This window comes from Hordeum vulgare, chromosome 3H (assembly GCF_904849725.1).
Source record: "Hordeum vulgare subsp. vulgare chromosome 3H, MorexV3_pseudomolecules_assembly, whole genome shotgun sequence".
NCBI lineage: Eukaryota > Viridiplantae > Streptophyta > Magnoliopsida > Poales > Poaceae > Hordeum > Hordeum vulgare.
Window position 1 is genome coordinate 344,209,016 of NC_058520.1, and position 11,943 is coordinate 344,220,958.

At 40.1% G+C, this 11,943-nt stretch overlaps 1 protein-coding gene and 1 long non-coding RNA gene across 2 annotated transcripts; one reads left to right on the top strand and one right to left on the bottom strand.

Annotated features, from left to right (window-relative positions):
- Positions 1 to 2,008: 2,008 nt before the first annotated feature.
- Positions 2,009 to 4,493, bottom strand: LOC123439933. Its single transcript, XM_045116544.1, has 2 exons — positions 4,200 to 4,493; positions 2,009 to 2,256 (listed from the first exon to the last, which is right to left on the bottom strand). The coding sequence occupies exons 1-2, from the start codon at positions 4,391 to 4,393 to the stop codon at positions 2,220 to 2,222; spliced, it is 231 nt and encodes a 76-aa protein (XP_044972479.1). The 5' UTR covers positions 4,394 to 4,493; the 3' UTR covers positions 2,009 to 2,219.
- A 2,156-nt stretch (positions 4,494 to 6,649) lies between these two features.
- On the top strand, positions 6,650 to 10,176 carry LOC123443814. Its single transcript, XR_006630829.1, has 4 exons — positions 6,650 to 7,028; positions 7,775 to 7,851; positions 7,943 to 8,986; positions 9,887 to 10,176. It is a non-coding gene; the product is annotated as an uncharacterized LOC123443814 (long non-coding RNA).
- The last annotated feature ends 1,767 nt before the right edge of the window (positions 10,177 to 11,943 follow it).

The following is an 11,943-nucleotide window of genomic DNA, read 5'->3' on the forward strand; positions in this document are numbered from 1 at the left end:
TCCAAGAGTAACAAGATGCACCGCAAAAACAAGGGGGAATCAACTTTTGCTTTGGTGAATGCGTAGATCAGGCACTCCTCCTTCACTCCTACAAATATTAAGAGTTTTGATTGGCTAAGGAGGGAGAACTCCAAGAAATAGAGGTATGAAAATGGTGGTGAGGGAAAAATGGAGTCGTTGTAGTGCCTCGGGAAGAAGAAGGCTATTTATAGGTGGGGAAAAAATCCAGCTGTCGGGGGCCAGATTTCGACAAACCCCGGAAGTTTCGGGGGACCGAAGGTTCCGAACCTCGGAAGTTCGACCAGGTTCTGGGCAGGTTCTGGCTTAAACATAATGATTGCACCCTGTTGGAGTCCCCTGGAAGAAGTCGGGATGGGGATGGTAGATCCGGAGCCCGGAAGTTTCGCCCCCCCCCCTCGAAAAGTTCCGGTGCCCGCAAGTTCCGGCCAAGGCCCGGCTAGGTTCCGACCTAAACACAAACATTGCACAGAAGCTGGCGGTTTCTTTGGTTGGCCTGGAAGCTCACCGGACCTTCTCGTCCCCGAAAGTTCCGTCCTAGACGGAGTCTTTGCACTGTCAGTTTTGACAGTTTGAAAAATGGTTTTCCAGAACTTGTTTTTATGAAGAGTTGATTCCGAGATAATTTCCATGATGCATCCCCTCTTAATAGTGCGGTTGCCCTAAGGACTCAAGAAAGAAAGAAAAACTTTCATGGCACTCTGTCTTTTTTGCTTTGTCCAAGTAGAGTGGAAATAACCATCCATGCGTCTTTTACTCTTGTCGGAGTTGTTACCACTAGAGCGTGTGGTTAGAAATACAAATGAGATTGTCATAGATGTCAAAAATAATTAAGTGCAATGATGCACTTTCACTTATCACTAGAACAAAACATACTTTAAGTAACAGATAAAAATATGTGTTACAAGTAAAATTACAGTAACACATCATTTGGGTGGAATGACCGCGGTAACACATACTATATGTGTTGGACTAGATGTGTTACATTGATATTGGGATAGTAACATATAAATATATGTTAGTACCAATGTGTTACAAAATTGTAATAATGGTAACACATAACTACACGTTGATAATTAGTGTTACAAACTCTATTATAGGGGAAATAGAAAATCCAAAATCAACTACTCCCTCGGTTCCATAATTCTTGTCATGGGTTTAGTTCAAATTTCAAACTAAAACCATGACAAGAATTATGGAACGGAGGGAATACATACGTAGATCGCCAATACCTTAACCCATAGGGCCCTCATGTCAACATGATTTTTGTATAAATACATTTTTTTTCAAAATACAATTTGATTCTTTGGTCAATATGTCATGCAAAAATAATGCACTAGTAAGTACCAAACTGTTTCAGTGAGGTTGCAGGAATACATGTTAACCATATTTTACGGGAGTTTTAGGATGACTCCACGGCCGTACATGCCAAATGCACATACTTTAAAATGAGCATGTAAATTAAGTATTTGACTCAATACTAGCGAAAGAGCGAAAGGCCACCAACAAACGAGAGCTTGGCGTTTGAAATGTGCAGTCGTACAACTATATCATCAATCAAGCACTAATCAGCAGTAACTATATCATCAATCACGCACTAATCAATGGTCTAGTACACAAGTGATGTACTAGCATGAAATCTTGAAAAGAAAGTTGCTCGTGTGCTAGTAATATTTTTTTAAAGAACCACACACTCCTGTCGATACATCATCAGAATCGTCTATAGCGGCAGCAGTAACCGACGTCACTCGGACAACAACATTACAACAAGAGTGGCACCAAGCAGCAAGCGCACAACGTATATCGCCTAGATGACTGGGCAGCAAGACGCCAACACGCGCAATAGCTAGCACCTAGCTGCAAGTGCAAGCCACATGTCACACATGCATAAACTGGTTCACAAAAAAACGTTAAATTGGACGTCCTTGTTTCGACACCAAACAGACATCCCACATAAATCTGTCATACATGAAGTGTAACTTAGTAAAAATTTCCTTAAAGAAGTATATATATTCATACGAAATGGTAAACCTAACATAATACTTCTTTGAGATAAGTGTATCTCTTCTCAATGACAATTTGTCATACATGAAGCGTAACTTAGTAACAATTTTCTGAAATTTTCCAAGGTTCATGTTCGAAGAGCAAAAGTATGAAAACATATAAAAGTTCGCTAAAAGGCGCATAGCTTGTTCTCCACTTTAGAACAAACCTTCTAATCTCCAATTGTAGAATTTCCTGAAAATTAAGATTCAGTGAAGCGCTTGAGCAGAAGTCCATTACACATTAGAATAGTCAAGTTAACTCAATATATATATAATTAAAACTTAGTGCTTTATGATAGAGATAACATGCATGATCCAGCACAAATATGCTTAACTGTACAAACTATATAGAATCAGAAGAGGGCCATCAAAAATAGTATGACTGGGCGACCACGACGCTTTACCGTCTATAGCCGTTCGACTGTTGTGTTATACGTCCGAGATCTTAATTGAATCATCCCATGGAGGGTCGCTGTAATAATTTTTACCGTGCGAGTCCACGTGCTCCATTCGGCCAAGTTTTCTTGGGCTACTGCTCCAAAGACTGACGTGGGAGCTTTCAAGTGAACCGGGCCGTTTTGATCACCAATTTTTTTGATGGGCCGCTACTCCACAGGCCTGCTTTCATGCCATCTCTTCTGTTGCCGATGTCATGCGATTGGTGGGTCATGCTACATGGCAATTGGCATAAGGCCTTAGCTTGGTTTGTTGATGAAAATTTATTGGATCAATTCTTGCCGAGCAGTTAATTATGTTACATGCATGGCACATTGGTCTAAGGACAGATCTTGCATTCATTTTATCACTGATATTTGCTTGTTTTTAAAACAGCTCATTGGTGAAACAAAAAAAATATAGCCAACGACCAATTCTATTGGGTGTTAGAGAAGAATTTACTACTAACCAATTGGCACTTGGCAATGAGGTTCTGTTCTGTAGTGGGATGATAAAGAAGTTCCGAAACTTGAGAAAGAGACATGTTGTAAGAGAAGGATATGATTAACTAATATGCTAATAATATAATCAAACCAATAGCTCCCATAAACCTCCTATGAATAGGTGGTGTTTTTCCTATGTGTCACTTCTGATGACATGTTAGATTTTTTTACCATTTTTTAATTCGATCCAAAAAGAGGTCAGGTTTATTATCAAGGGATAGCATAATAGAACAAAGAAAACTGCCGCATTCAGGTTGCAAGTTTTCACCTTATGTTTCCACTGAAATTTTGTGATGCACCTTTGGTAAATTCACGAACTATTTTAATGAGCTTATGTTAGATATTCTTCCTTAATTTCCAACTGAAATTTTGGGTTACCTCCCCTGTTAAATTTAAGAACTTCCTTACTCAAGTTTTAGTATGGTGCCTAGCCACTTGCACAAAATGCATGTTACAGTGCTTTTTGGAAATGGATTTTGTGTGAGTTGTCTATTTCAAGAATATATTGTATCTATCCATTTGTACTTCATAATATCTTTTGGTATTTCACGCCATCAACTCTTTCCTAGGGAATCAGGTCAATAGACCTGCTATGGAAATGCAAGCTATAGCACATCATTGAGTGTAGATAAAATGGTATGGTGTTTTGTTCTCCCAAAACACTAAATAGTAAGCAGTCAGATACAACAATTCATAGTTTGAATATGAAGTACTACAGGTTAACGACCCTACATTTGTACAAATAACCCTTGTTATTAGACCGTGACCAAATACTGGAGTTCTGATCAAAGCATGGTGTTGGGGTATCATTCTTCCTCCAGGTTCAGATTAAAAATGGAAATTGTACTATTATTACTACAAATAGAAATGCATGGGTATTGTTGGTATCCTATTGTGACAAACTAACAACAAAGTCAACCTCTACGTGTGAAATTCTGAAAATCATCATGCATTACCCTACAAGAGCAGTTCTGGTATATTGCAGAATTGGAGTGTATAATGTATATTGATTTGCTCTCAATGCTGTTGTACTTCATGGAGTGTCAAGAGCAGTTCTGGTATATTGAACCGAAATAGTCACATAATCACAGTAATCAGAGGACTCGTGATCACAACACCACATCACCTAATCTAAATCCGCGTTAAAAAATCGGAACAGGACAGAATCAAATAATGGAATCAATGGATAGTGACATACCTGCCTAGGTATTGCGGGGTAGATATTGGAATTGGATCACGGAGAAGCCCAAGGTTATGGCCGTGGCGGCAACGGTGTCTTAAACTCCTGCCATCTGCCCGTTTCCCCAGCGGTTGCCGGTGGGCGTGAAACTGAGCGCCGAGCGTAGGCGGTGTGGGCTCTGTACTCAAGCGGCGCCGGCGGCAGCCCGTCATCCTGTCTGAATCACAACCTTGTAGTCTCGTGGTCGCCGGCGAGATGCATCGCCCGTGGTCCACCTCTGCTGGATGGCGCAGTCGGATACGTCCCTCCTTTGCTTATTCATGTCTAAATGGACGACCAAGAATAGAGCAAGGCCGGGGGATGGCCGGCCGGGTGGTGGTGTGGTGCGGCGAGCCGCCAGCGGGGAACCCGCGAAGGACGGCGGCCGAACAAGGGATAAGGTTATGAACATGACTAATTAGGGGGAACGGGAGGGATTTTTTCCACGGAAAATAAACAATTTACTGTGTTTTGGGAATCAACATTGAATCGTTCAGTCTGCACACCGGTTTTCTTTAAAATCTCTCGGTTTGACCGATTTTTTATGGTTTGATGACATAAACGGTCCATAGAACTTAACCGACCGCTAAGGTCATTGGTTCGACTTTTTTCAATCCGTTTTTCAAAAATAAGTTTTTTCATGATTTATTAGTGTTGATGGTTTGGAACATTTAAGACCGATAATAGGGTCGGTCGGTTAACCTAGTGTCGGATCACGTATAAGATCAATCTTTCTTCAGTTAAATTGGTCATTTTCTCTAGACTATCCCCGTCCCTGCACACCACACTCCTATACATGATGCCTTCCTTCGCCTCCAGGATAATGGCGGAGCTACGGCTAGGCAACCATGTGTCTTGACCTGTCCATGGTTGAAAAAATTTCTATAATGTACACCTACTGTTGAGCTATGAAATAACAGCCTAGTAGTAATTTTCTTTAGCTAGGCCCCACCAGCCCGTCCAACAATTTGGATGAATCTCCGCCACTGCTCCATGGCATCACCTTATCCCTCTCGCCTTTCATGGAATGATAAAAAATGACCATGCCGCCTTCCCTTCCATCCATGGCGTGGCCCACACCCTCATATCCCTGCCATCTCTCCTCCACGCCATGATGAATCCCATCCCCGTTGCCTCCCCTTCCTTTCAAGGCATCACCCGCACCCTCCTCTCCGCATCCTCCTGCTCTCTCTCAAAGACTAAAACATGTTTATTTTTTACCACCCTCACAGCTTGATGTTTTTTCTTACACGGCCCTGATAGGAAGGTTATCACACGAATGCTATGATTACTATGAAAGTGTCCAATTGGGGCACACTTCCCACCCTTGCAAGCATTATATGCATGATTCTTTGGGCTCGATTGGAGGGTCTAATAACTCAACGACCAGAGTTGACATAAAATTTTCAATGGAAGAGTCGCATGGAAAGACCCTGCAGGAAGTGTGTTAGGGGAATAAACGATTGGAAAAGTGCATGGCATGAGTTTGCTTCCAATTCCTAAGCAAGTTTATGGTCGGACACCATGATGTCTAAAGAACAAACATCACCATTAAGTTGTTAAAAAGAAACAACATCATCATCTTGTCATTGGTAGCCTCTCAAATGGTTATCACTAGTTACTACTCATCAAAGCTAGAGAGATGATTCTATCAAGTTGAGAACCAATCTAGGGTTTCTGTTTCCCTACCCCTTAACGGCTGGGGTAAACTCTCCCCTGTAAGCTTCGTCGTCGTGTCTGTGGTACCGGTGGTGGGAAGGAGATTCCTGGTGCCTCTGTTCCGGTTAGTAGTTTAGGCTAGGGCTTTTAAGTCCACATAGGATCGACGCTCAGGCGGATGGGAGCGCTTCTTATTTGAGATTGTCTTCCATGCTTCGATGCTCCTCGAGTTCGTCTGTCTGCGTGTAGTCGACGGAGTTCCAATGTAGATTTGTGACATCTCCTTGGTACGGTGATGTTTGAGTTACTCGCCATGTGGTGAGATTTTAGTGTCAGGTGATTCAGATCGGTTTAAAGTTCAACGACACCGACACGCCTCGAGGGTGTTGGTTCTTAGGGGCAGGGGCATGCAGACTTCCTTGTAGCCATCAACAAGGTCAAGCCGACTTCGATAGAAGAGCGGCGACAACAACGCTTTAGTGGCTCGTTTCTACTATGTTAATGGTTGAAGCGGTGGTTTCGAAATCTTGATGCATTTTTTATTATATTTGAGGTACTTTATACTTTCGGTAAACTTTAATAATATATCTAGATCATTGAAAAGAAAACTTTGGTTTACCTTTTTTAGACAAAAAACACTGGTGGACTTGGCCCTACTTATTTTGATGGTTGGCGTCCTCCTTTTTCTTCTTTTCGGATAGTTAGGCCCACTACCCAGCGAAAAACGACACGTAAACAACGAGAAAGCGTGATTATGTGGTAATATTTTGGTCAGTTATTAGGTCTCCATCCCTCGCTCAAGCAGTCAAATCCCTCCGCCTCGAGAAGCCTAAATCCCCCTTCTCTTTGTTAGCTTCTCCTATCCAAGATCCAGATGCGCTCACCACCGTCCTGTCGTTCCCCACCGTCGTCCGCATCGAAGCCGCCTCACCATGTCCCCTACCGGACTGTCATGTCCCACCGCAGTTCGTCTCCCCTCCATCCTGTCGTGTCCCCTGCATCACCACCGCACTGTCGTGATGGTCGCGCTGACCATGGCCATGCCAGCAAGGATGACGGCGACGCGTGACCCATGGTGACCTTGCTCCGGCTGGTAGTTGGACGACCACCGGATCTACCCAGATCGTACCCCCTCCTTCTCTCCAACAGGTTCCCCTTGTCTCTCTCACGGTTTTACTTGTGTGCCAGAACTCGTGCTTCCATCAAGAATTTTCCATATTACATTATTGTCAATGCCTGCTCACTGTAGAGGGATGTTTCTTTCACTATAAATCTGTATAGTCACGAGATCAATAGACTACTTTGGGATAATCATGTGACATTATTTTTGAACTATCAAGTAGCTATTATTAGTTTGAGTAATTTCTAATCGGTAAAAAATATTAAGTCCAGAAATAGATTGACATGATCAGCAGTAAGAGAAACTCAGTAAGAGTTGTTGAATTTCACATGATTGTGAATGTATTTGTGAACACACTACAAGTAGATTAACCTTATCTTGTTATAAATGTGCCACTTTGAGTCTATATATCAGATAGTGTCATCTCATTAATGCAGTTAGCGGAGTTGTGATCTTAAGAACATTGTCGTATCATGAGGTTTCTCTACAAACTAGGCATTCCCCTTTGATCTTATTGCCATGTAAGTATGCAACATTGTCGCTCACTCCCTTAGTTTTAACAAAATGTAGGAAATTAAACTTTGTACTGAAGAATATGTTGTGCAAACTGACCTCCATCTCCATCTAGTGTCTACGGATCTACCATTATGTCAATGTGACATACATCAATCTCTAGTTGTATATTATGATGATTACGTTTTTGGTTTGTGTGCAAAAAGGAAACCATTAGCTTTTCACTCTTTATTTATCATCGAATTGCCTTATTTATCTGCAGGAACATGTTCTTACCGGTGGTCAGGGTCTGATGGTTGATGGATATTGTCATCTAATTCAGGCTCTTGCACAAAAAAGGTTCTTGAGGTGTTGTTATGTAGTTTGAGCTTATCAACGTACTTGTGAGCCTTGGGAACTAAACATTGGGTGTATCTCTATTCTTTTGCAGACTTTGGCAACTAAAAAGGGAGTGCCTATGAACGAAATTCCCCCATCTCCATTTCGCCTCCTGATTGTTCACCATCTCTTGTAAATTTTTTGAAACAAGCTAAGAGCACCAGCTTTGTGTGCTCAGCAACAGACAGATCATGAAAGTTCTCTACACAATACCCATGAATGCTTGTGTTGCTTCTACTTTCTACCCAATACCCATGAAGAATTGCTTCATAGTTGCTGGTTGTTCCCAGTCAATTAGCAATTTCATAATTAAATTAATTGGGCAGGCAATTGATTTAGTGCAAATCATCATTGTATGTGTCTTTCGAGTTCGTCTAGTGATAATAATCTAGGACAGATTCGGTCTAGCCTAGGACATATACTTCAGGAAAGTAAGTATCACAGATTCAGCGTAGCCTAGCACATATCTTTTAGGAATGTAAGTATCACAGATTTAGCATAGCCTAGCACATATCTTTTAGATCAATGCGATGTTTTAGTGTTCTTTACTCGGCTGTGCTCACGACTCACAAAGCATTATCACGTCGTGTGCAAGCTGCCAAAACACTAGGAGAGGTACATACTTAGCATACTTCAGTATTTAGAACACTAACCGTACTGGAGTAATTTTGTTGGTTTTTGGTAGACTTTAGTTATTTTTTACTTTATATAGGCAAGTAATTGTAAATATTCCCCACGGAGATACCGACAGTATATGCTCTCCATTTGACATCTTACCTTATTAATCTTCAAGATGTACTCATGAAAATGTATGCATTAGAATTATATGTAATTATATATTGTATATTATATTCTATTGACTGCACTTTGTAGTATCTCCACACCACACTTAAATAAATCTCCTGGAAATATATAGTGGACATTATGCTATAAAAAAGTTGCATAATGAATTTCTTTCTCAGGAAGTAATTTTATTTTCAGTGTGCAGTCAGGCTATTGTGTTTGGAGGGTTGATTCAACTTATAGAAGGTGCAGTATGCACCAAAGAGTAGTACACATGGACATGCCCGTGGGGTCAGCATAGCTATGGAGCCAGGTGAAGGTGTCATATCCATGTTTGCATCTTCTCTTCTCATGAATCGTGCATGGAGAAATACAATTCAAGAAAAAACTATGTAGGTGGAGCAATACCAGTTTTCAATAAATATGATAAACCAACTATATGAAGCCACTATAATATGAACCATTCAAATTTTGGTAAATGTGTTAACTAGTCGAATTTTCCTGAAAACATGGCCATCATTTTCTAAAACATCGATGGGCATGGCAAGGCGCCCCTTTATGTCCTTGTATCTACTGTTAGAAAACTACTTGTGAGTACTTTTGTTAAGTACTAGCAAGCATGCACGCGGGCACACACACATGCTTGACACAGAAACAAGCATGCACGGACAACACAACACAGATGCTCTGCTCCAGATTTGTTAGTAGTATGCTAGTGATTTGCTTTTATCTGCTCTAGCACTGAATTTTTTGCACCGGGGGGTGCTTTGCATGTGTTTGCACATGTAGTGACCTAATCAATAGTCGTATACAACAGGTTAGTCTTGATCTGTACATGAGCTAACTGGAATTGTCTGAACTCTTTTTTTGGTGGTTACTTACCACACATGACACATCTGCCATGTGGTGGCTGTCAGAACTCTTAATGCAATAACACAACAATATACTACAATGTGGGATTAAATAGGATGATGTGGGAAGCAGATGCAATATGCTTGATGGCAGGCTGCCCATGAACACCCCGGATAGCAGATTGTGCAGATGTGGGCATCCTGCTATTAGTCCCACTTGTATCCTGAATGTGTATCACTAACAAGGTCAATGGTCATGACAATCTTCCTGAACTATGACTATGTACATGTATCCATCGACATATTACTCATGCAACTTCTATTATCATTCTTATCGAATGCTAATATTGATCACAATATAGGTTGCTTCTGAAGTACAGTTTCCAAGACTTCAACATATTTGCGTCAACTTGGTGAAGGATAATTGAGTTGAGTTGCAGCTGAATTCTCCGATTGGATCAAGAAGCAAATAAAATTAGAGAATTTTACTTAGCAATAACCGTAGTATACATTGATAGATGAAAAAAATGTAATATCATGCACAAGATCATTTTCTTTGTTTGAATTAATGCAAATGCTATGGTGTAATATTATCCATAGATATGTTCTATGTAGTCAAATTAATATAAATGATATGTTATTGCACAAACAAGGTTGGTATTTGTTTATTGTAATGCATATGTATCCTACACTCTTGTATATTCATACTAAATTCATCTTGATATTTTCAATTTGTGTATGTTTTGTGCTTCAGTTTGTCTACCATTTTATTGGTGCCAAGCATCAAAATAAATAATTGAATATTTGAGAAATTGTAGAAATTTTATTAAATAAATCTATATTCCATAAAATGGGTACCTAATTTTGTGCTTAATAATTAAAACAAAATACATAAAATATGTTGCCATACTAATATAGTAGTGTTATAGATGGTGTTATCGTAGTTACAAAATGTGATACTAGGTAGTTGATAATTATAAATTATAGTATTATGATATTTGGATATTATATTACAACTGTTGTGTTACTATAGGTATAAAAACATGTTACCACAATGTTCTATGTCAGACCAAAATATGTTACTATGAGTGTTACTATATATATATATATATATGAATGTGTTACTCGTGTATTCGGTTACACATAATATGCATGTTACTATAATGTAATTGTAACACAATTTTTAACATACGGTAACACTTATTATATCTGAAAGTTGACACCACGTAGTAACATGGCCTAATGGAACACATTTCAAAATGTGTTACTACATGACTTAGTAACACTGTTTTGGATCTGTAGTAACATAACACCGTGTTACCAAAGCTCTGTTCTGTTGTATGCCCAAAATACAGTGAAGTGTTATGTAGTCGACATTCACATAACACCATTAAGGGAATCACAACATTCATATCATCAAAAGATCGAACGAATATCAACTTTACATGACTACTTGCAACATGATTTCTCCCGTGGCCTCAAAACAAAAGTAACTACTCATAAGTGATAAACATGTTCATGACCAGAGAGGTATTATATAGAATAATGAATCTGAACATATGATCTTCCACCAAATAAACCATAAAGAATCAACTACAAGATGTAATTAACACTACTAGACACACCCCAGGTACCAATCCGAGGTTACCGTAGTACAAGATTGAGTACAAGAGATGAACTAGGGTTTTGAGAGGAGATGGTGCTGATCAAGATGTTGATGAAGATTAGCCTCCCCAAGATGAGAGGGTTGTTGGTGATGACGATGACCTAGATTTCCCCTCCCGGTGGGAGGTTCCTCCGGCGGAATCGCTGCACCAGAGGGCAAAAGTCCTTCTGCCCCGGTTCTGCCTCGAGACGGCGGCGCTTCGTCCCGAAAATCCTCTCCTTAATTTTTTTATGGTGAAGGATATTTTATTCCAAAAGATGGGCACGAGAGGTGGGCGAGGGGTGCGTGGCGCGCCGTAGTGTCTAGTGGCCACCTGGCAGCCCACTCCGACGCTTCTTTGTTCTAGTATTTTTTATTTATTATAAAATAAACCTCCGTAAATTTTCATCCCAATTGGAGATGTGCTCAATAGGTATCTCTGACGTAGCTTTTTTCAGGTCCAGAATTCCATCTGTCGGCATTCTCCCACTTGATGTAAACCTTGCATAATATGAGAGAAAAAGCCGTTAGAATTACTCCACCATGTGGAAAAATGCTTAAAAACATTATGAATATCAGTTACAAAACATGATGCAAAATGGACGATCACCTCACCCAAGCTTAGACCTCATTTCTCCTCAAGCGAAAGCCGATAGTGAAAATCATGACCACATGCTTTGAGAGAAAGGTGTCGATGAAAACAAAATACATACATAGCAGCATCATGCTCGTTTTTATAAAAATAAATGAAACTTTATAAAATACTTCATCAGA

What these genes read in the sequence shown, in the direction of transcription:
- LOC123439933 (XM_045116544.1), bottom strand. Translation starts at nt 4,393, where the DNA reads ATGACGGGCTGCCGCCGGCGCCGCTTGAGTACAGAGCCCACACCGCCT. An exon ending in ACCCCGCAATACCTAGGCAG is followed by an intron (nt 2,257 to 4,199) that starts GTATGTCACTAT and finishes CTTAATTTTCAG; the next exon opens with GAAATTCTACAATTGGAGAT.